At 39.5% G+C, this 25,881-nt stretch overlaps 1 protein-coding gene across 3 annotated transcripts in view; it reads left to right on the top strand.

The window, feature by feature from the left end:
- CADPS2 (calcium dependent secretion activator 2) overlaps positions 1-25,881 on the top strand; it is a 567,688-nt gene that overhangs the window by 186,620 nt on the left and 355,187 nt on the right. For all 3 annotated transcript variants that reach the window (XM_024250127.3, XM_054559726.2, XM_054559723.2), the window contains exon 3: positions 17,075-17,407. In XM_024250127.3, coding sequence (XP_024105895.1) covers positions 17,075-17,407 — 333 coding nt within the window. The remainder of the gene's footprint in view (positions 1-17,074; positions 17,408-25,881) is intronic.

The following is a 25,881-nucleotide window of genomic DNA, read 5'->3' as shown; positions in this document are numbered from 1 at the left end:
AGGTGACCAATGTCTCTAACTATTGGATCGGTACTGTCCTTCCAGCAGCAGCTGCGGATGGCTTGCCCTGGCATGTGCATCCAGCTTCTGTGCAGAACTGCACATGGCTAGAAACTCGGGGCCTCATGGACAGTGGGTGGGGTGCAACACGTCAAGCTTTGAATAGGAGGCGTCACAAAACCCATGGCAAGCCTGCCCCTTGGCTGACTCCAGCATCCGTGATGGATGGAGCTGTCTAATGGGAGAACACGTGGTGCCCCCATTGCGGATACCACCATGTATGGAGCAGCACTGGGGTAAAGTCACTGTGGGATGGTTGCCTGCTGAAGTCTGTGCAAACATAACACGATCACTACACCAAGGGTGTTGTGGAATAAGCGGCCTTACCAAGGCTGGGCCCCAGTGGACTTTGTACCCCCTGGGAGTTGATGGGTCTGTGAGGGCACAGGATGGCCATATCTGCCAGCCAATTGGACTGTAACTGAGGGTGGCCCCATGTGCCTGCCACTGTGCTTTCCACATTGCCTGGTCACCTATGTGACTAGAGGGTGCTGCGTTTCCAGTTTTTGTGAGTGCGGTGGGCCCCCTGGTGGTTCCATCCCTTAGCAATAACTGTTCCTGGAGTAGGTGTCATTACTGTAGAAATGCAAGTTACAGCCCTTGCAGAGCACACAGCTCGGGCCCTGAATTGCATCTGAGTTGCCCTACTTTTGTTTACTGATAAGGTTAATCAGATCAGGAAGGTGGTGCTACAAAACCGGATGGCCTTAGACATAGCCACAGCTGCCCAAGGTGGCACTTGTGCCCTTGTAGGGACACAATGTTGAAAATTCATCCCTGACAACCACCAGAACATAATGGCAGCTTTACAAGGGGTGTCCCAGGAGGTAAAGGTGATTGAGCACCTTGCTGATGACCCCTGGCAGAGATGGTGGGCATCTCTGGGCTCTGGCCTACATTGGGCTCTAATAATCATGAGTAGCATAGCAGGAATATTAGTAGTAAGTTGTTGCTCCTTATATTGTTGCTGTGGCCTATAGGTCCAAGGTGTGGCCCTATGTGCACTGGTTCTCACTAAAAGGACTCCCTCAGCCTAGGGGGTGGAATGTAAGTCTTGTGTGCCAAGCCTGTATATCAAACCTATGTACCCAAAACTTATGTATAAAGCCTGTGTGTATATATATCGAGCCTGTGTACCAAAGCTTATGTATATAACCTGTGTATCCAAGGCCTATGTCTCCCTTGGCCGAGGGGGTGGAGTGTAAGGAACATGGCTGTGCTTTTTTCAAGGACAGGCTGAGTGACTCAGCGAGTTTAGAGCGCAGGTGTATAACTCCACCTGTTACCACAACCATGTAGCCATAAAATGGGAAGGCTCATCATTTGGCTCTAAGCCACTATTGTTTGTAAAAGGTATCATTGCCCTGCTGACACTATGTAGGCACTCTCGTGCCCAGAGAGAGAAAATTAAGCTGCTGACCCTGAAGGCAAGAGAGAGCCAGCAGCACAGCTGTGTGTGGGAACTGCCAGCTCAAACAGCTGAGACAGAGCGGACACTCTAAGAGAGGTGCTGATGAGAGAGCTTCTGAATAAAGCCATATTTCACCTACCTATGTCTCCCTGAGTTTTCTTTCAGCTATTTGCCACTCATCCGCTCACTCCCGACCTCAGCATGGGCTGGAACCTGACCCTGAACCTAACACATGGAACTTAGAAGGCTGTTGCAATGATCCAGGAGTGGTAAAGTGAAAATATAAATGAAGGCAATGGCAAGTGAATTGGGTGGGTCACCTACAAGATAATATGTTCTTTGATTTCACTTGCTGGTGTGAATTTTCTACTTCATTTTTCCATAACCAGGGTAACACTGATTTTAAAACCTCTCTACATCCATAACCTTTATCTTCAGTTCGTCTCCAGTTTACCAACACACCACGGATACAGAAGAGATGGGTATGGGTCAGGGGGAGTAGAGGAAGAGTGAAGAGTTAAGGATGACTCCCTGCTTTCTGGCTTGGGCCACTATGTTATAATAATGCCATTCAGTGAGATGGAAAATGACAATGAGGTGAAGCAAGTTTGAAGTGGAAGAGTACAGATTTTGAATATGTCATAGAACAGATTCTGGGTGATGTTCATGGCATAGCTGGAAATATAGGTCTATACTTAGACTAATTAAATAAGTGTAAAAAATTAACAAAAGGCGTTATACATGTAAGTACTAACTTGTGATTTATTAACAAAATAATTTAACCACCAATGACATTTATATTAGTGGTGATTTTACTATTATGTAAATTTCAGTGTTACTATTTTGGGCTCCCTGAATTTGTTGTATCTCTAGGTACTATATTATAAGACATTTTTGTCACCCAAGAATGCTTAGCAGGCCGAGTAAAGCTGGCAAGTGTGATAGGAATAGAGGGAGGGGTGGTAATAATCTTAGCTATAATACACAAGGTGTTGCTACATTCCCTTAATAGGTAGAATCTCATTTAATCCTTAACAGTAATGCTATGAGATAGGCATTATTGGTATCCTCATTCTTGAGATCAAGAAATGGAGACCCAGAGAGACTGAGTAACTTGCCCAAAGTTAAATAGCTGGTATGTGACACAGAACCTATATTTGAACTTGTTCTGGTTCCACAGCTCATGGTCTTAACCATTACCCTGCAGTTAGCTTGAAACACTAGTTTTTAAGTAAAGGACAAAGCATTAGGATGAGTCCAGCTTTAAGGGCTTAAAGAAATGCACAGTGGAAGAAAAATCCCAGCTAAAGGCATTGGGAGTGCTAGCTGGAGGGTGGTTGAGTGATACCTCATGTGATCTCAACATAATTAGGAAAGAAAAAGGAGTTATGTGAGGGTGAAGGTGTGGCCAGGGTATATCTGATTTGAGTAAAAAGAAATATTGAGCTGTAGGAATGGATGTTTCCATTTAGGAAGTACTGACATTGGAGCTGGTAGCTCTCTTCTGTAACAAATATTTAGTTTGAAGGGTTTTGATGTAGGCTGCCTTTCTGCTAAAGTTCAAAAGGTAAAAAATTGTGTAATTATCCTAATAATTGACATCAATCCTTTGTAAAAGTTTAGCTTAAAAAGCATAGTTAGGTCAGGTGTAGTGGCTCACCCCTGTAATCCCAGCACTTTGGGAAGCTGAGGCAGACAGATGACCCGAGGCCAGGAGTTGGAGACCAGCCTGGCCAACATGGTAAAACCCCGTCTCTACTAAAAATACAAAAGTTAGCCGGGCGTGGTGACACATTCCTGTAATCCCAGCTACTCAGGAGGCTGAAGCATGAGAATTGCTTGAACCTGGGAGGCGGAGGTTGCAGTGAGCCGAGATTGTGCCACTGCACACCAGCCCGGCAGAACAAGACACTGTCGGGGTGGAGAACAGTGCAGAGCACAGTTACCTTTCAAAAAGAACATGTGCCTTTTACATCAGACCAGCTGCATTCACTTTCTGTCCCCAGGGAAAAGCATCTTAGAGCAGCATCAGCATCCTCAGACCAGCAGCATCAGCATCACCTGGGAACTTGTTAGAAATGCAAATTCTTAAGCTCACTGCAGAGTTTACAGAAACTTGAGGAGGGGGCAGCAATCTGGTTCACCAAGTCCTCCAGCTGATTCTAATGTATTCTTGAGTTTAAGAACCTCACTTAGATCAGATAGTTCATTTTCAGCAATGATGCATCACAGCTGTAATAAAAATAGTATAATAGTATAATTGAAAATCTCAGTAACTGCTATTACTCCATTAATACAAGATACATTTAGGCATATTTCACATGTACAATAGGTTTCTGACTTCTGCATTACTGTGCAAAGGAATCCTTTCCTCTCCCAGTACTGGTTTCTCTATCCGCTACCACTATCACAAGTGTCAAGGGAGTTGTGAGTAAACTAATAGATTTTAGATAATTTGCAATTTATAAATAAAAGAATAGAAAAAAACTGAAAAGTATGAACAGTTTTGGGCAGTCCACACTGGAAGAGAATACTCAATTCCATTATATTCACTAAAGATCTGATATCAATATACTAAAAAAGTGGACCACAGGTGAAATTCAGAAGGGAGTCATGTAAATTTCTAGGTTCAGGTCCATAAAACTAGCTTCACAAATACTGGTGGGATACTTAGTTTAGCTTCCATAATAATGTAGGTGAAAATAAGTTCAGGGTAAGGCATTGGGAGTGTATGTAGGCCCTCCAAAGGTTTATGGCATCTTCCTCTGCTTTAATAGCATTGCTTCTCTAACTGGAATGAATTACTGTCTTCCTCCTTGATTGTAAGATCTTACCCATATGGCAGGTTCATTGATTCATTCAACAAATGTTGATTGCCCTGGAGATACAGTAGTGAACCATATAAAATGCCTGCCATCATGGAGCTTACTTGCTAGTGGGAAGAAAATGCAATAAATGTCATGTGCTACGTAGTTATAAGTGCTGTGGAGAAAAATAGAAAACAGAATAGGGAACTACAAAAGACAGAGATGCAGCTTTAAATAGAAGAGACATCACCAAGAAGATAATGAGCTGAACAAAGACCTGAAAAGAATGAATGAAGGCCTTAATCTAGAACCTGTGCAGAAAAAGTGAAACTTGTGTTGAGGAGAGCCAGCAGGATAGTAAGTGGGTCTTGTCATCTGAGAAATGTCAGGAATGTTTAACCTGAAAGACAGAAGACAGTGTTAGCTGCCATCAAATGCTTGAAGAATGGGCTTGGGAAGAATTTGATTTTCTTTGTTTTTGCAGGGATTAGCATGCATTAAGAAAATGACAGCTACAGGGAGAGCATTGCCACTTGGAAACAACTTTCCAGATGTTGGTCCTGCCTGTAGACAGGTTATTGCCTTCAGAGAGCCTAGTTTCTCTTCCTTAAAGGAGTTTGATATTGTTTGGATGTCACTTTAGTGGTGGTGATGGTGAGGGAATTCAAACTTTAGAAGGGTGATTGGATTTATACCTTTGGGTCACTCACAATCCCGAGAATCAGATTCTGGGATTAAAAAGCAATAACATTGCTATTCCACATGTAGTTGCCATCTGTTAAAAAAATAAACAACTACAAGGTATAATCTATAAAATCCATTCAACAAATATTTATTGACAGCCACTGTATGCCAGGGAAATTTAGTTAAGTTTTGGGTTCATTTTGCTTTAACTTAACAGAATGTTTGTTTTTAAAATTGATTTACTTTCCAGACTTTTTTTTTCCATTTTTACTTTGGAACTTCATTTCTCTGCAGCAGGCCCTTGGATTATCAAGAGTAAATAACTTGTTATCCTTAAGATTTATGTTTTATAAACCTAGGATTTGAGAGGGTAGCAACTCATTCTCTGGTGTCTTGGTAGTATTGTGGAACATGTAATGGTTTGGCTTTTAGAAATCTCTTTCCTCACAACTTCCTTGTTAACATTGGCATATCACCCATCTTCTCAAAGGAAAGGTCTTTTTGAGGTATTTTATCAGCAGCAAAGGACTGGTATTTATTGATTTCTCATCCATTGTGGAATATTTTATAAAATATAAAATCATGTGTTTGACTTATTCTAAAATGCATAGCAGAATAATTTGAATCGTTGAAGGATTGGGTCGATATGTGAAAGAACGAATAGAATAAAATGTTAATTGTGGAATCTAGTAGGTGTATATATATGTATGTATATATATATACATGCTTACCACAAACTTCTTTAAACTTTTCTATATGTTTAAACATTTTTATAATAAAATATTGGGGGAAAATCATGCTTTTGGATGCTATGGCAATGTCATATCAATTCAGAAGTTTCTAAAAAACTATGCTCCCTGTACAGTAAGTCCTCACAGTCCTCACTTAACATAGTTGATAGATTCTCAGGAACTTTGATTTTTAAGTGAAACGACATACAATGATATCAATTTAACCATAGGCTGATGGATATAAATAAGAGTCAAGTTCCTACAGCCTATTTCTGGTCACAAAAATATCACCAAACTTCTAAACAAAAACCAAAACACTTCTAATATTTAGCATGGAAATAAATGTGAGCTCTATATACATTTAATAAAGATAAATAAAAACAAGTAAGACAGTTATCCACTTATTTTCGTTAAAGGTCACAGGTGGTCAGAACCCAGTAGCTCAGGGTACAAGGCAAGCACCTTGTACAGGATGCCATCCCATCGCAGGGCACACTCACACACACCCTGACACTAACTCACACCAGGACAATGTAGACACAGTGAACCTCATACACATGTCTGGGATGTGGGAGGAAACTGGAGTACCTGGAGGAAACCCATGCAGACTTGGGGAGAACATGCAAACTCCACACAGACAGCAGCCCCAACTGGGAATCTGTTTTTTTTTTTTTTCTTCATTAACATTATATCAAAGCAAGCTTATTAGAGGACCACCCTTCTGTACTTGCTGAGGGACAGGTAACAGTCTGGATACTGTCATTGGTCCACAGATAACATTTTAAGTAGCAGTGATTTTAAAATTTATTTCACTATATTATGTAGTAGTAAAAAAAAATGTTGAGAAAGTTATTCCACATTGTAAGCACATATCAAAACATCACGTTGTACCCCATAATATATAAAATTGATACTAAATAAAAAGTATTTTTAAAAGTGATATTGATACAGAACCACTGGGTTCCCAGCTAAACCCCCACCCTTAAGCCTGGAATGGTGGCTGTAAGAGAAAACAACTGACCCCGTTTTTCTTGGTTTTCCCACCCAAATGTTGCCTTTTTGGCCTGCCACACCTCTATCCTGTGCCCTTAAAAAGACTTCGGGGGCAGAGCAACACACAAGCTGCTGAGCATCAGGGATACAAGTGGCTGAGGAGTAAGCTGAGAAGCAGCAACTGAGCATCAGAAACTACAGCTGTGGCTAACTTCAGACAGCGTGGCTTCAGGGAAAGATCACCTTCTTCCTGCACCATCCCTTTCCAACTCTCATCCCGCCAAGAGCCACTTCCATCACCAAATAAAATCATCCACATACACTACCCTTCAGTCTGTTCATGTGACCTGATTCTTCCTGGATGCCAGACAAGAACCAAGAGGGCGGGGGCTGGGAGCTGCTCCAGGGCCTACACAGAGCCTGCTCCCATGCCTACACAGAGCCTGCTCCCGCAAGAGAGGAGCAACTGGCTGATCCAGTGATCGTTTGTTCCAGTCCCTACAATTGCTTGCTTGCACGTTCTCTCTCATGAGGAGTGGCCAGTGACAGGCTGAGTGAAACAGTCCACTGAGTGCCCACCCAAGAAGGGGATCAAGGTCAAGGGAATTATCCCATCTCTAGATTACCTATATTCCACTGATGAGGAAACTGACCCAGAATGGTTCAGAGTCTCTTAGCTTGTGTCACACCTTGAACTCTCGGGTCTCCTGATGCCCTCTCAGTTTTGTTACATTATTTCCCAGCTGATGAGTGGAGAGTAGCACAGAAGTAAGGATGAGGTGAATTGAATTCTGTAATTGAAGTTGGAATACTGTAAAGCTGTAAGACAGCAAGGGAACACATTTTTTTTTTTCAGATAGTAAACATATATTAAGGATTTATTCAACATTAGATATATTATGAGGCTTCAAAAGTAATACACTGAATTTTTAAGATTTATTTTCTGTATTATTACAGTGAGGGCAAAACAAGAAAAGCATTTTCTTTATAAAATAGATGGAAGAAGATAGCCCAAGAAACATTCAGACTTTTCTATCACACCATGAAACACATTGAATGAAGGCAGAAGAGATGGCTTAGGCTGAAAATATGGCGTGGAAAGCTGGTATCTTCTTTGACTTTGTGGCTACGCATAGAAGCTTTTCTCTAGAAATTCATATTTGCCATTCCATTTCTCCCTTTTCCATGATGAACAACAAGATTTTTCTTCCACTTTAGGGTCTCAGTCTTTGTTGCACAGTGTCAAACAGATTGGAAGCCCAGGTAGGGTGCAGTGATCTTTGTGTTTATACAAGTGGCTTGGTAAATCTTCACTTTCAGTCTCATAAGTACAAGGTTAAGGAGTATTTGCTATTGGCTTAGGGAAATTTAAGCATTTAGTTGGAAAATACCTAGGAAGAAAGACTCAAAGATCTGCTCTTAGCTGATATTAGAAGAAAAAAGCTTTAGAACAACTTCATAATATTGATAAGATCATGGTAATATCATGTGTATGTGTTTTTTTCCAAAAAAAAAAAAAAAAACTTATATACTTTTCAAATCCCATTTGTGTTCATTTGGGTCTAGACTCATCTCAGTTCTTACAACAGGATGTAAGAAGGCATAGACAGTTCAAGGCTTTATATTTGGTCTAAGGGTTTTATTTTTATTTTTATTTTCATTATTTTTAGATTCTTTATTTTTTTTTTTGAGACAGTCTCACTCTGTTGCCCAGGCTGGAGTACAGTGGCATGATCCTGGCCCACTGCAACCTCCACCTCTCGGACTCAAGTGATTCTCGTGCCTCAGCTTCCTGAGTAGCTGGGATTACAGGCGTGCACCACCACACCTGGCTAATTTTTGTATTTTTAATAGAGACGGGCTTTTGCCATGTTGGCCAGGCTGGTCTCAAACTCCTGATCTCAGGTGATCCACCCACCTTAGTCTCCCAAATTGCTGGGATTACAGGTATGAGCCACCATGCCTGGCCTGGTCTAACGGCTTTAGATTTGATATGAGGGGTTTAGATTAATCATAAAGGATTTAGAATAGTTGGAAGGATCTTTTGAAAGCAAGTGTCTCCTAGTTTATAGATAAGGGTCTAGAGGTATTTCTTACCAAAATTTACTTTTTAGATAAAACAGATTATTTGCTATCAGTTTTAGGTTGTGATTCTTCACATTTGATAGGTAAAGGAATGGGATTGGTTAAACCAGTGTTTTTCAAATCTTTGGAATTCATGGATCAGTAAATAAAAACAGAGGTCAGATATTGCACTTTTTTTGTGTGCCAAGAAAGGTGATTAACCATTACAACAACAATAAAACTGGCTTTGCAAAGATTATGACAGAGAAATCTAACATAGCTGACTCTATCTTGCTTCTAGCCTCATAGGCTGGTTGTCTTTTTTGATTCCTGTACATAGGCCAAGCTAACCATGGGAAGGATTTAGTTTATAGTTTAACTTGGAAGCAAAGATGATAATAGTCACTCTCTAAAACTAAAACCCTTCTTTCTCAGGGACTGAAAACCATCTTTGTAAAACTAATGAAAGTCCACAAGATTAGGATTGCGAGAGGGGCCTGAGTTCTGCTATTGGGGGAAATTCAGCCCCCGATATTTCAACGTGGGTCCTTTTCTATTTTCCCTAAGTGTCGGCCGGTCTGGGAAACAAAGGGAAAGAGTACAAAAGAGAGAAATTTTAAAGCTGGGTGTCCAGGGGAGGCATAATATGTCAGCAGGTTCCATGATGCACCCTGAGTCGTAAAACCAGCAAGTTTTTATCAGCAATTTTCAAAGGGGAGGGAGTGTACGAATAGGGTGTGGGTCACAGAGATCACATGCTTTAAGGGCAACAAAAGATCACAAGGCAGAAGGTTAGGGCAGATCACAAGGTCAGGGCAAAACTAGAATCACTAATGAACTTCCATGTCCTGCTGTGCACACATTGTCATTGATAAACATCTTAACAGGATTCAAGAGCAGAAAACCGGTCTGACTAGAATTCGCCAGGCTGGAATTTCCTAATCCTAACAAGCCAGGGGGTGCTGCAGGAGACGAGGGCGTGTTTCATCCCTATCTACATCTGCATAAGTCAGACACTCCCAGGGCAGCCATTTTAGAGGCCCCCACAGGAATGCATTCTTTTCCCAGGGCTGTTAATTATTAATATTCCTTACTGGGGAAAGAATTCAGCGATATTTATCTTACCCGTTTTCAGTAATAAGAGAAATATGGCTCTGTCCTGCCTGGCCCACAGGCAGCCAGACTTTAAGGTTATCTCCCTTGTTCCCTGAAAATCGCTGTTACCCTGTTCTTAAGGTGCCCAGATTTCATATTGTTCAAACACACATGCTTTACAAACAATTTGTGCAGTTAATGCAATCATTACAGGGTCCTGGGCGACATACATCCTCAGCTTACGAAGATGACGGGATTAAGAGATTAAAGACAGGCATAGGAAAATATAAGAGTATGGACTGGGGAAGTGATAAATGTCCATGAAATCTTCACAATTTATGTTCTTCTGCCGTGGTTTCAGCCAGTCCCTCCGTTCGGGGTCCCTGACTTCCTGCAACATTCTGCTAAAATGTAGGCCTAGTTTCTGTAATCCCTTACTGTTCAGTAGTCCTATGGCCAGAGATCACAAGATTTGTGACTTCCCCCAATTGCTCCTATAGATAACATCACTATGTAGAACCTAAGATTGGCCTTTTGAGGTATCTTTCACATTTTGCATTTCTGACCACCAACTAAATCCACCCAGACCCACAATAGTGGTGCAACCCATCCTGTGGCCCCTACTCAGAGGCTAAGTGCAGGAGGACCGTTTCCCACACCCCTGTGATTTCACCTCTAAGCAGTCAACATTCCCCATTGCCTAAACCCTTGCCCACCAAATTATCCTTACAAAAACCCTAAACTCCAAGCCTTTGAGAGATTAATTTGAGTAATAACTCCATCTTCTGTGTGGCCAGCCTTGCATTAATAAAATTCCTTCTCTATTGCTATAGCACAGTCTCGGTGAGTTGGTTTTGTCTGTGCAGCTGTGTGGGAAGAATCCATTGGATGAATACAGCAACAAAACCACACATTTACTATTAATAACATTGTATTACAAAAAGTGAATTCTTGCACCTACAGTTTCAACTATTAGAATATTAAATAAAGTTAGCTTTATTAAAATGCACTTTGAAGTCCTTGTATTTTCTTTTTTCACTTTGAATTCATGAAAACTTCATCCCACACTGGTCAACACACCAGCCTTTGGATTCAATAACTTTCCAGAGTCCATTACTACAAGGACCTAATGATTTCCTTTAAAATTTGAGTATCTAATGATACTAGACACTACAGAGATTTCAAAGGTGCAGTTTGCAGTCTTAATAAGAGAGAGATACAATGATGTGGTATAAGACAGGACAGCAGTATTTTATACCTACACAGAGCATGGGAAAGTATTAAGATGGCTTAGAATAGAGAAATACCATCAAGCTGTGGAATGCTTGACAAAGAGGTGAACAGGAGCATTCTCCTACCTAATCCTTACCAATCCATTTACTCATTGGCCCTTCCAGCTCAGTCGAATGAGCCACAAATTGATAAATTGCTGAACTTGATTGCATGGTGGTGAAGAAGGGAGCTCTAGAGTGAGACTGGGCTTAAATCTTGACTCTGGCTGTGTGATCTTGGCCATGTCTCTTTATTTCTGTATGCTTTTTGAGTTTTTGTTGTTGTTGTTGTTTACTTTTAAGATAAATACTAGCACCTTCTTTATGCAGTTGTGAGGGTTAATATACATGAAGTCCCTAAAATAAATTTTAGCTATTTTCAAAATACAGTTTTTATCATGTGACTCTCTGCCTTAAATATTGATGGCATTCCATGCTCCTGGGATAAAGACCAGAGCACTTTCCAGGCCTGACAAAGCCCACCCGTCCTTCTCAGGCACCTCCCATTCCACTGTACTCTCAGGCCCTTCATTGCAGCCCAGGGAGCTGCCTTAAGGCCCCCTTAGATAGCTGTGTTCCCTCCACCCACTGTCTCCTGGCCCCTTGGTTCCTTTTGATTTGCAAATTGTCTTCAGATCTCTACTCACCTCCTCAGGGAAGCCACCATGACCTCCTCAGCTAGATTCAAACTTTGTTACAAACTTATGGCACCAGAAATTCTCACTAGTATTTATCAAGCCACAGGCTTATCAGTTTGTATAACCATTTGTTTGCCCCACTGTAAACTCTAGGAAGGAAGCAAACCCTTGCTTATGACACCTGATCACATTGCCTGGTATTTTGGTTTGTCTTGGTAATATTTATTTGAACAGATGGATAAGCTATGGGGGTGGGAATGTACACAGAGTGTGGAGGGCTACACAAGTGTGTCCTTCTACTGGAACAGAAAATATGTTAAGAGAAATGCAAGAGAAGGCTGGAAAGGTAGGTTGAGGGAGACTTGGATGGATAAAGAGCCTGGCACAAAACAGTGCCAACAAAGAATCCATTGACTGGCCTTGGGCATACAAAAGTGGACTTGGAAAAAAAAAAATACTGTCACCAAGCACTTACAATGAGTTCGGAATCTCGTCCCATGGAAATGATGGTTTGGTTCACAGTCTGGAGAAGTTTCTCCCCGATAATCTGGATGTGCCTCTGAGTTGGCCCCATGTCCTTCCTGTACAGCACCTCCAGGATGTGGCTGAGCAGCTGACAGCAGGCCTCCAGGTTCTCCTGTCTCTCCAGATGGTACTTGAACTGATCAGTCATCATGGGAAGCAGGATCTCTCTGTAGTCATGCTGTGTGAAGTGGATATTTAACTGGGGCTAACAGCATCCTTCTCCAACTGCTGCTTGAACATAAGCTTATTGTATTGCAGTGTAGTGAGCAGTCGAGATACAGCCTGGTATATAAAACGTCCTCATTTTTCAAATGAATGTCAAAGTTGAAGGGTAAGCAAACCAACTTTAAAGACAAACATTTGGCTCTTGTTTTCTCATTACTTGTAGCAAAAGACATGTATTTTCTGCTAAGTCTTCATTCTTCTGGCAGTTTCTCTGTAGTGTTTACATTTAAGGTGCCATTAATAAAATTTTATGAAGGACCCTAACAAGTAATTGAGATACTCCTCCTTAGTTATTTTATTGTCTACTCTAATGGATTGTAGGTGTTTCTCATAAACAGAGTAATTAGTCAGGAACCTATTCATTTTTTAAAGAATATTTTAATAGTTTAGACAGTCCAAGTTTCGGATCATGGTGGCTTTTCCCAGGGTTTACTGCTCTCCTCCCCACCCCCTTACCTTAAGTTTGTTTCCTTTGGCAAAAGATGCACAAGTAGGTCTTTATTTTATTTTATTTTATTTGAGGTTCAAGAGGTTATAATTTCTTTTCTTTTTTTCTTTTTTGTTTTTTTTACTTTGGGTTCTGGGATGCATGTATAGAATGTGCAGATTTGTTGCACGGGTGTGCATGTGCCGTGGTGGTTTGCTGCACCTATCAACCCATGGTCTAAATTTTAAGTCCTGTGTGCATTGGGTATTTGTCCTAATCCTCTCCCCTCCTTTACTCCCCAACCCCCCAACAGGCCCTGGTGTATGTTGTTCCTCTCCCTGCGTGCATGTGTTCTCATTGTTTAGCTCCCACTTAGGAGTGAGAACGTGTGGTGTTTGGTTTTCTGGTCCTGTGTTGGTTTGCTGGGAATGATGGCTTCCAGCTTCGTCCACATTCCTGCAGAGGACATGAACTCATTCTTTTTTTATGGCTGCGTGGTATTCCATGGTGTATATGTGCCACATTTTCTTTATTCAGACACATGCACACGTATGTTTATTGCAGCATTATTTATAATAGCAAAGACTTGGAACCAACCCAAATGCCCATCAATGACAGACTAGATAATTTTTTAAAAATTTAGTACACGTTATCATTTAACTCACCTTGGTGGATGACCTTTCTAAAAAAATACCTTGAAATGAAAGGAGAGAACATCACTTTAGAGTTTTCACTTTAAATCAGAGGAAGCACATTGGTCTTTTCCAGTACGTGACCATTGTTCTTTCTCCACATCTAGGGCGTTAACAGGGAGCCAGTGTGTCTTCCTGGACAGCATAGTCAGAACTGAGCACTGGGCTCCTTTACGTTTCTGTGTCTGGTGTCACCACAGAGGACTCCATTTTGTGTGAGTCACAGACAGGTCCCACAGATGGACAAATGCTGCGTTAGTGTGTTTCCATCCAGTAAAACAGTTCATGTCTTAGAGCTTCGGCACACCTGAGGTTCAGATTTTCCTTTTTAAAGTGTATCTCTTTTAAGTTTGGATTACAACATGTATGAATCAGGAAGTAAAATGTTTCCATGTAAAAAAAATACTGGTATTTACATACTGGAAAAGCAAAAATGATATGATTTCTAGTGACACTAAACTTCACCACAGTTACAAAGCTTCATGAATTGATAACACCTGAAAAGTAGTTTTAAAATCTATATTGCTGTTTCTCCAAGGACAGCATAGGTTATGGAAATTATGAGACAGTATTTTATTTGGCATTATTAAGGAGAAAAAGGCATGTCTTATAAGTGAGACTCTTGTACTTTTCTCAGCGTTTTGCTGAACACATGCTGGCAGCCTTCCTGGAACCATCTCATAGCCACAATGATTTGGCAAGCAGATAATGTTTTTCTCGTCATTATAAAATCCTTTTAAATCAAAGAAGTAATGCATGGTCCAAATCAACAGCAATGTGTGAACAATAAGGGCTTCTGTGGAAAAGTATGTTTGAAGCCTTGTTTGGACAGCTGAGCAGACTTACTTTTGGCAGATACAGTTTCTTGTTATAGTAATCACATTTCACTTTTGTTATTAGTTCACCATGACTTTGTTAAGATATTCAGTGACTTTTTTGGTATATAAGCTGAGTAGATTAATGGGAAGAGTGGCAGTTGGTGGTGCTCAGATTGAAGGCCGTATGTAAGTTAAAATTTACTGAAATGTAGACAAATGTGACATACATAGTGAGAGGTGACAAAGTGCTAGCAGCCCTCGCTCACTCTCGGTGCCTCCTCGGGCTCGGTGTCCACTCTGGCCATGCTCAAGGAGCCCTTCAGCCCGCCACTGTGCTGTGGGAGCCTCTCTCTGTGCTGGCTGATAAATTGAGCCAGAGTAATTGAGCCAGAGCTGGTAAAGAGAGAGGAAGCATTTTGGGAATGTGTTACACACGCAGAGGATCCCTGACTCATGACAGTTCTGCTTATGATTTTTCGACTTTACAAGGGTACAAAAGTGATATAACTCAGTGGAAACCATATTTTGACTGCCTATACAGCCATTCTGCTTTTCATACTCAGTATAATATTTGACAAATTACATGAGATGTTCAACCCTTTATCATAAAGTAAGCTTTGCATTAGATGATTTTGCCCAACTGTAGGCTAATGTAAGTGTTTTGAGCATGTTTCAGGTAAGTTGGGTGTATTAAATGCATTTTTGACATATTTTTAACTTATGACAGGCTTATTAGGACGTAACCTCATTGTAGTTTGAGGAGCATCTTATTTGACAATGCAGAATTTACTACCAGTGTTTCAGTAAGTAAGTCTGTCAACCAAAATATTTGAGCTCCAGGAATCTTCTTGCCATTGAGCAAAGATAGGAAACAAGAAAAACAGTTTGTGTGAGTGACCTTAAGAGGGAAAACTAAAGTGGTGGGAAAAGGCTTGGGGTCAGGTGGTTGAGCATGCCAGCCCCAGTGGTTCAAGTGAGTTCACTTTGACTGTATCAAGCAGGTGTGCTGCTTGCCCACATGCAGACAGGCATGGAAGTGTGGTGCAAGTAGTGTGATCATAACTTGGGAGTACTTCACTATAATGAGTCAGTTCTTAGGGTAAAAGTTGAGGCCAGGTGTGGTGGCTCATGCCTGTAATCCTAGCACTTTGGGAGGCCAAGGCAGGAGGATTGCTTGAGCCTAGGAGTTTGAGACCAGCCTGAGCCGCATAAGTGAGACCGCATATCTAAAAAAAAAAAAAAAAAAAAAAATACAAAAACTAGCCCAGGCATGGTGGTGTGTGTTTGCAGGTCCCAGCTACTTGGGAGGCTGAGGTGGGAGGATTGCTTGAGCCTGGGATGTCAAGGCTGCAGTGAGCTGTGATTGTGTCACTGGGCTCCAGCCTGGCCACAGAATGAGACCCTGTTTCAAAAAAAAGAAAAAAGATGTTGACATGAATTTTTGTTCTGTAAGCTCAATAACAGCATATAATTTATGGAGGTTCTATTAAATTGTCCTGCAGGCTTTTCTGGGAGAGTCTTTTGACATTATAGAAAGAATAAAGCAATAATAAAAGCAGTCTTATATGGCTTATAGAGGATTCTTAGGAATATTGACAGCATAATAGATGTTTAATGAATCTTGACTGATACTTAGATACATAACTTAGCAGAATAGAGAGATTTAAGGCCAAATCTGGTGTCTCTTCCCAAATATGACCTTATTACTGTACTTATTTTTACCCAACCTTTGCTACCTGTCTCATGAACATCTTACTCTATGGTTGTCTCTATTGTTGTTTTTATTTTGGTTTTTTTTTCCAGTAGTAATGGACAATTAGAAGTCCCTTAGAGGTATTGCTTTTCAAGCCTCCATTCTTTCTAGTTATGATAAGCGTGTGAGAAGTTGCGGAGGTGGTAAAATCAGGGATGGGGACAGGTATATTCTAGCCCCCCAGCTGTTGGGCAATTTTGAGTAAAAATTACATATGATGAATATTGACTTGGATACTAGACTTACCCTGCTATTGGTCTTCAAGTCCACACTCAAATGATACATGATTCTTTCCCTGCTGAAAAACCAGCTAGATAGAACTCTCAGATACAGGTATGGATGTTGGGTTCATATCTCCAGTTGTTTTCCTAATCATCTTTTTTTGTTTTTTTTTTTTTTGCTTATAAACAATGGTCATTTATTTCTTACAGTTCTGGAGGCTTGGGAAGTCCAAAATCAGGGTGTTAGCCAATTTGGTGTCTGTGAGGACCTGCTTCCTGATTCACAGACAGCTGTCCTTTCACTCTGAACACATGTGGTAGAAGGCATGAGAGAGTTCTGGAGTCTGTGTATAAGAGCACGAATCACATTCATAAGGATGTCACTCTAAAGGATTTCGTTGTAGAGGTGGGAGACATACAGATCAAAGTAAACCATCTTACTGGTGTTTTTTACTGTATACTGTGTCTCCTAAACATTTTAACATTTTAGAGAGATTTGGGGCCAACATTATGACATTAGTTACCATGTATTATAAAACATTTTGAATCATTCTGGAGTATTTGGCTGAATTATTTGTAGAAACTCTGGCTGGATTGCTGAAAGCAAGTGGTGTTAGCATCTACACCTAATTGTAATTGGGTTTTTTTTTTTTTTTCAGGTTTTTCTAAAGAGTGACCGAGTGGCCAGAATGGTTCAGAGTGGAGGGTGTTCTGCTAATGACTTCAGAGAAGTATTTAAGAAAAACATAGAAAAACGTGTGCGGAGTTTGCCAGAAATAGATGGCTTGAGCAAAGAGACGGTGTTGAGCTCATGGATAGCCAAATATGATGCCATTTACAGAGGTGAAGAGGACTTGTGCAAACAGCCAAATAGAATGGCCCTAAGTGCAGTGTCTGAACTTATTCTGAGCAAGGAACAACTCTATGAAATGTTTCAGCAGATTCTGGGTATTAAAAAACTAGAACACCAGCTCCTTTATAATGCATGTCAGGTAAGTGGTCTCTGATATTATCATTCCATTCCCCTGTCTGACTCGTGGAATGAACATGAAGTATTTACAAGCCTATGAAGATATACTTTACTTGCTATAATCACTTTACTTGAAAAGTTGAGCAGAATTGAATTTTAATAAGTCACATAGTGATATTGAGAGAAGTTTTGAAAAAAGTATTTGGTAGAAGGAGAAGAATATCAGTACTTCTTATCCAGTAAATAATTGTCCCCATGTGCCCTACTGTAGGACATTAGATTTGTGCCTATTAGGTATTAATGGGCCATGCCCTGTAGAGTAAAAGGCAAATCATCTCCTATCTGAAGAAGCTTGGCAAATTATAATAAGTAGGTATTTCTCACTGCAAAATAATATTTTATAAAGATATGATGCTGATCTTCTGATTTACATGGAAGTAATGAAATTTCAATTTTTTTTATTTAACTCACCCAGATTGAAATAAATTGAGGATGATAGTTGAACTATGTAATTTAAAGAGATTACAGAGTCAATATTATATTTTCTCTTCAGCTGTTATTCTAGTTATACATACAAAAATGGGATAAAGGCCAGGCACGGTGGCTCACGCCTGTAACCCAATGCTTTGGGAGGCTGAGGCGGGCGGATCATGAGGTCAGGAGATTGAGACCATCCTGGGTAACATGGTGAAACCTGGTTTCTACTAAAAATAGAAAAATTAGCTGGGCGTGGTGGTGCATGCCTGTAGTCCCAGCTACTCAGGAGGCTGAGGCAGGAGAATTGCTTGAACCTGGGAGGCGGAGGTTGTAGTGAGCTGAGATCATGCCGCTGCACTCCAGCCTGGTGACAAAGCGAGACTCGTCTTAAAAAAAAAAAAAAAAAAAAAAAAAAAAAAGCGGGGGAGGAGGTATAAATCATGTTTCACATTTTTCATTTTTTAGACCCAATGATTTGTCTAATAATGTAGTCCTTCTATATTTGCATTTTGTTTGTTTATGTTGAGGGTATAAATTATTTAACTACACCCTAATATAAAACTTAAATTGATAAAATTCTGACACTTAAAAATTTTTGTGTTACCTTAAGAGTTACACTTCTATAATGTATATGTTTGTTTTTAATCTTTTTGCAAATCTTCTCTTAATTTCTCTGTTATATCCATATTGGTTACTTTGCATTGGTAATTTGTGGACCATTTCAAATCAACAAATTAATAGAGTTAATAGTAAATCACTGTGGCACTTTAACCCTGTGAACAATTTGTGTACTCACTGTAATTGATTTCATTGTTTTATTAAACCAGGTAGTTGTTTGGTAATAGTGGAAGATGATTATAAGACCAAAATCTTCTATTTGAAAGATAACTTCAACTGGAACTTTGTATTTTTAGTGAAACAGTAGCTCACTTGTACAAATACATGTTGATGAACATAATTTAGTGGGAAAATTCAGATTCAGGCATTCAGTAGATATTTGTTGAGCTTTGTTCAAGTCCAAAACCTCTGTAGGTATTACGGAATCCAAGTTGAGTGAAAAAACATTTTTTCCTCTATAGTGGCTAAAGTCTCTATAAGATAAGACTTGATAAGTCCAAGAAAAGTCATTTATTTGCAGCTTGCCCAGCTTTTTATTCTGAGGATGGGAGTGATGACTTCCAAGCTCTTTATATGCCTCAGTTAAAGCTATCATTCCTTTCAGTTCTGAGATTTGAAAGAAAAGCTTATGGATTATTTTTGATTGATTTTAAAACACAAAGATATTATAAGACCTCTAAATGAGTTATTACATGTGGATTAGAACATGGTAAATGTTACAAGGTTATAAAATATATTTCCGTGTTCCTATGAGTTTATGTTATTAACTTAAAATATGTTTAAGTTGTCTGCCTACTAGAGAATCAGCTGGACTATGTGCACCCTGGTTTTAGTCTTCTGTGATTTGAAACCTACTTGCAATTCAGATCTCCACCTATAACAGTGGCTTTGTCCTTGCTCAGAGTTGGCCTGAACAACAACAAAAAAATAGCAGATTTGTTTATTTGTCCTTTCAGTTCTATCAGTATTTGTCTCATATATTTTGATTCTGTATTAGGTACATATATTTGTATTAGGATTGTTATCTTTTATTGTAGAATTGACTCCTTTATCATGATGTAGTATTCCTTTTTATCCCTGATTATCTTCCTTTTTCTGAAGTCTACATTGTCTTAAGCTAATATAGCCACTCCAGCTTTCTTTTATTAAGGTTGACATGATGTCTCTTTCTCCATCTGTTTACTTTTAACCTAAGTCTTTATTTTTAAAGTGGATGTTTTGTAGACAGTGTGCAATTGGGTCTTGAAGTTTTTCTTTTATTTCGAGATGAAGTCTTGCTCTGTTGTCCAGGCTGGAGGGCAGTGGTATGATCTCAGCTTACTGCAACCTCCACCTCCCGGGTTCAAGTGATTCTCCTGCCTCAGCCTCCCGAGTAGCTGGGATTACAGGCACACACCACCATGCCTGGCTAATTTTTGTATTTTTAGTAGAGACGGGGTTTCACCATGTTAGCCGGGATGATCTCGATCTCTTGACCTCATGATCCGCCCGCCTCGGCCTCCCAAAGTGCTGGGATTACAAGCATGAGCCACTGAGCTTGGCCGAAGTTTTCTTTTTTTTTTTTTTTTTTTAAATCCAGACTGATCATCTTGGTCTTTTAATGGGTATGTTTAGGCCATTCATATTTAAAGTGATTACTAATATAGTTGGATTAAATTTTAAAATCTTTGTAGCTTTTACCACTTCCATGCATTTGTTCTTTGCCCTCCCCTACTTTTTATGCCTTCTCTAATTTTGATTGAACACTTTATATGAATTCCATTTTTTATCTTTTGGTATACTGTTTATACATTTTTTAAAAAAACAAAACAAAATTTTGGTGACTCTCCTAGAGTTTAAAATACACATTTTTAAATAATCTAAGCCTACCCTCAGATAACACTATACTATAAGGCTTCATGTGTACTGCAGCTACTCCATAATAGAGTATACCCAATTTCTTTCTGTCATCCCTTGTGACATTGCTGTCATTCACTTCATTTATAATATGCTATAACCCCCAATATATCCTTTCTATTATTGCTTTGAACAGTTATCTTTTAGCTCAATTAAAAATAAGAAAAATAAAATATTATATATATTTTACCTTCATTTATTCCTCCTCTGATGCTCTTTCATTTCTTTATGTAGGTTCAGATTTCTTACTGATATTATTTTCCTTATCTCTGAAGAACTTCTTTTAACATGTCTTGAAGGCCAAGACTAGTGGTGATGCAGTCTCTCAGTTTTTGTTTGAGAAAGTCCTTGTTTCTTCTTCGCATTTAAAGTATAATTTCACTGGATATAGAATTATCTGGTTTTTTTTTTTTCTCTTTCAGCACTCTGAAAATTTCACCGCACTGTCTTTTGGTTTGCATGATTTTTGATGAGAAGTTTAATGTAGTTCTTATCCTTTAGTCTTTAGAGGTAAGGTGTTATTTTCCCCCTTATGGCTTCATCCATGTCCCTACAAAGGACATGAACTCATCCTTTTTTATGGCTGCATAGTATTCCATGGTGTATATGTGCCACCTTTTCTTAATCCAGTCTATCATTGATGGACTTTTGGGTTGGTTCCAAGTCTTTGCTGTTGTGAATAGTGCCGCAATAAACATACGTGTGCATGTGTCTTTATAGCAGCATGATTTATAATCCTTTGGGTATATACCCAGTAATGGGATGGCTGGGTCAAATGGTATTTCTAGTTCTAGATCCTTGAGGAATTGCCACACTGTCTTCCACAGTGGTTGAACTAGTTTACAGTCCCACCAACGTGTAAAAGTGTTCCTATTTCTCCATATCCTCTCCAGCACCTGTTGTTTCCTGACTTTTTAATGATTGCCATTCTAACTGGTGTGAGATGGTATCTCATTGTGGTTTTGATTTGCATTTCTCTGATGGCCAGTGATGATGAGCATTTTTTCGTGTGTCTTTTGGTTGCATAAATGTCTTCTTTTGAGAAGTGTCTGTTCATATCCTTTGCCCACTTTTTGATGGGGTTGTTTATTTTTTTCTTGTAAACTTGTTTCAGTTCTTTGTGGATTCTGGATATTAGCCATTTATCAGATGTGTAGATTGCAAAAATGTTCTCCCATTCTGTAGGTTGCCTGTTCACTCTGATGGTAGTTTCTGAAATGGGCAAAAAGTGTAAGCATTCCCTTTGAAAACTGGCACAAGACAGGGATGCCCTCTCTCACCACTCCTATTCAACATAGTGTTGGAAGTTCTGGCCAGGGCAATCAGGCAGGAGAAAGAAAGAAAGGGTATTCAATTAGGAAAAGAGGAAGTCAAATTGTTCCTGTTTGCAGATGACATGATTGTTTATTTAGAAAACCCCATTGTCTCAGCCCAAAATCTCCTTAAGCTGATAAGCAATTTCAGCAAAGTCTCAGGATACAAAATCAATGTGCAAAAATCACAAGCATTCTTATACACCAATAACAGACAAACAGAGAGCCAAATCACGGATGAACTCCCATTCACAATTGCTTCAAAGAGAATAAAATACCTAGGAATCCAACTTACAAGGGACGTGAAGGACCTCTTCAAGGAGAACTACAAACCACTGCTGAATGAAATAAAGAGGACACAAATAAATGGAAGAACATTCCATGCTAATGGATAGGAAGAATCAATATCGTGAAAATGGCCATACTGCCCAAGGTAATTTGCAGATTCAATGCCATCCCCATCAAGCTACCAGTGACTGTCTTCACAGAATTGGAAAACACTAGTTTAAAGTTCATATGGAACCAAAAAAGAGCCTGCATTGCCCAGTCAATCCTAAGCCAAAAGAACAAGGCTGGAGGCATCACGCTACCTGACTTCAAACTATACTACAAGGCTACAGTAACCAAAACAGCATGGTACTGGTACCAAAACAGAGATATAGACCTATGGAACAGAAGAGAGTCCTCAGAAATAATACCACACATCTACAACCATCTGATATTTGACAAACTTGACAAAAACAAGAAATGGGGAAAGGATTCTCTATTTAATAAATGGTGCTGGGGAAACTGGCTAGCCATATGGAGAAAGCTGAAACTGGATTGCTTTCTTACACCTTATACAAACATTAATTCCAGATGGATTAAAGACTTAAATGTTAGACCTAAAACCATAAAAACCCTAGAAGAAAACCTAGGCAATACCATTCAGGACATAGGCATGGGCAAGGACTTCATGTCTAAAACACCAAAAGTAGTGGAAACAAAAGCCAAAATTGACAAATGGGATCTAATTAAACTAAAGATCTTCTGCACAGCAAAAGAGAAACTTCAACTTCCTCCCGTATCCTTGTTTTTGCCTCCCCTTTTGACTGGGCTTCCCTAAGGACTCCGCCCCAGAGAAAGTCTACATCCTGCAGCTCTTTTAGCTGTCACCAATCCACTTTTGTCATCCTGGAGCTGTGTTGGTGTTGTGGTAAGGCGTTGGAGAGATGGAGTGTCCTCTAGTCTTATTAAATCTCAGTCTTTTAGTGGACGCATAACCTGCATACGTGTTTCTGTCCCTGGTCTAGGAGGATTGCTCCCTCCTACTACTATGTTCTTCATTCTCTTCCCTGGATGCAGCTTCCCAGTCTCTTTTTTTGAAGTCCTGTGTCCTGTTCACTCTGTTTTTTGATTTTGCTTTTCAGTACATGAGTCAAGAGGGCTGGAGTGGGGTGGTATTCTCTTCCTCCACCTGGGATAAGTTTTCAGTGTTTCCCTCAGGCAAAACCTTTCTACTGTTGTTAGAGAGAAGGATCTGGGAGATTGAACAATGGCTTTCTCCCCCTTTTTTCTGCCATGGCCATATGGGGATCTTTTTTGGATCCTCACTGTGAGAACTTGGTAGGGTAACTGAAAGGAAAGTCCAGCAAAGTTTGGGGGCCTCTTTATGATTGTGGCTCCAGGAATTTCTTACTCTCTGCACCCAGCTCATAGCAATTTTTCAAAATTACTAGACAAGTAAATATTCCTACCACTCATGGCATACAGCAACTTCTGCTCCAAGTGCTATGTCTTTCTGGATTTGCCCATCTTTCTAGATTTTGGTTAGTGGTTTCCCCTGCACACTCAATTATCTGAGAAGTCAAGAAAAGTCAATGATTTCCACCTTGCCCAACTTTTTATTCTGAGGATGGGAGTGATAACTTCCAAGCTCTGTATGTGTCTGAACTAAAACTATAATTTCTTTCAGTTCTGAGATTTGAAAGAAAAGCTTGAGGATTATTTTTGATTGATTTTAAAACAAAAAGAAATTATAAAGAGTACCCCTGTAAATAAGGACATATAATAATAATTGTTTTACAGAAATTATGAAAATAAATTGTTTAGAAAGCAGCCAAGACACTTTTTTTTTCCTGAATGCTATGCAAGCATGCCTTGGAGATATTCTGGGTCCAGTTCCAGACCACTGCCACAAAGTGATTATTGCAATAAAACAGGTAACACAATTTTTTTTTATTTCACACTGCATATAAAATTTATGTTTGTACTGTACTGTAGTCTATTCGGTGCATAATAGCATTATGTTTAAAAAATAACCTATGTACTTTAATTTAAAAATACTTTATTGTTTTAAAAAATGCTACCAATCATCTGAGCCTTCAGCAAGTCATAATCTTTTTGCTGGTAGAGGGTCTCGCCTTGATGTGGATGGCTACTTACTGACTAGGTTGGCTATAGCAGTTTCTTTAAATAAGACAACAATGAAGTTTGCATGGCGATTCACTCTTCTTTTCACAAAAGATTTCTGAATAGTATATGATACTGTTTGATAGTATTTCACCCACAGAAGAACATCTTTCAAAATTGGAATTAGTTCTCTCATACACTGCCACTGCTTTATCAGCTACATTTATATAAATATTCTAAATCCTTTGTCATTTCAGCAGTGTTCACAGCATCTTCACTAGGATTAGATTTCATTTCAAGACACAACTTTCTTTGTTCGTCCATAAGAAGCAATACCTTATCCACTCAACTTTTATCATGAGACTTCAGCAAGTCAGGCATATCTTTAGGCTCCATTTCTATTTCTAATTCTTTTGCTATTTCTAGAACATCTCCAGTTACTTCATTCACTGAAGTCTTGAATTCCATAAAGGCATCTATGAGGATGGAACCAACTTCTTCCAAATGCCTGTTCATGTTGACATTTTGACCTCCTCCCTTGAATCACAAGTGTGTTAATGGCATCTAGAATGGTGAATCCTTTCCAGAAGGTTTTCCATTTACTTTGCTCTGATCCATCAGAGCAATCACTGTCTGTGGTAGCTATAGCTTTACAAAATGTATTTCTTAAATAAGACTTGAAAATAAAAATTCCTTCTTGATTAATGGGCTGCAGAATGGGTGTTATGTTAGCAGGCATCAAATCAATGTGAATATTCTTGTACATCTCTATCAGAACCTTGGGTTACTAAGTGCATTGTCAGTAAGCAATAATATTTTGAAAGGAATCTTTATTGTCTTAGAAGTCTCAATATTCAGTAACCCATGCTGGAAATGTATGTGCTGTCATCCAGGCTTTGTTGTCCCATTTATGGAGCACTAGCAAAGTAGATTTAGCATGATTCTTGAAATCCCTAATGTTTTCAGAATAGTAAGCAAGCATTAGCTTCAACCTAAACTCACCAGCTTCATTAGCCACTAACAAGAGAGTCAGCCTGCCCTTTGCAGTTTTGAAACCAGGCATTGACTTCTTCTTGGTAGCTGTGAAAGCCCTAGATGGCATCTTCTGATAGAAAGCTGTTTCATCTACATTAAAATATATTGTTTAGTTTAGTCACTTTCATCAATGATCTTAGCTAGATCTTCTGGATAACTTGCTGCAGCTTCTACATCAGCACTTGCTGCTTCACCTTGCACTTCCATGTTTTGGAGACGGCTTATTGCCATTAACCTCATGAACCAACTTCTCCTAGCTTCAAATTTTCTTCTGCAGCTTCCTTACCTTTCTCGTAGCCTTCAATTTGGCTGTTTGGTGCAAGAGGCCTAGCATTTGACCTGCCTCTCCTTATGACATGCCTTCCTAAGCTTAATCCTTTCTAGCTTTTAACTTAAAATGAGAGATATGTGACTCTTCATTTCACTTGAATACTTAAAAGCCATTATTGGGTTATTAATTGGCCTAATTTCAATGTTAGTGTGTTTTAGGGAATAGACAGGGCTGAGCGATGGGAAAGAAATGAGGAAATAGCTCATCTGTCAGAACACACATAACATTTATTGAATGAGTTTGTTGTCTTATATGGGAGCAGTTCATGGTGCCTCAAAACAGTTGCAATAGTGACATCAAAGATCACGGATCACAGATCACCTTAACAGATATAATAAAAATGAAAGAGTTTGAAATGTTGTGAGAATTATGAAATGAGACACAGAAATGAGCACATGCTGTTGGAAAAATAGCACCTATAGACTTGCTTGACTC

Source organism: Pongo abelii, chromosome 6 (assembly GCF_028885655.2).
Source record: "Pongo abelii isolate AG06213 chromosome 6, NHGRI_mPonAbe1-v2.0_pri, whole genome shotgun sequence".
Classification (NCBI taxonomy): domain Eukaryota; kingdom Metazoa; phylum Chordata; class Mammalia; order Primates; family Hominidae; genus Pongo; species Pongo abelii.
This window is presented reverse-complemented; position numbering and strand designations above follow the sequence as displayed.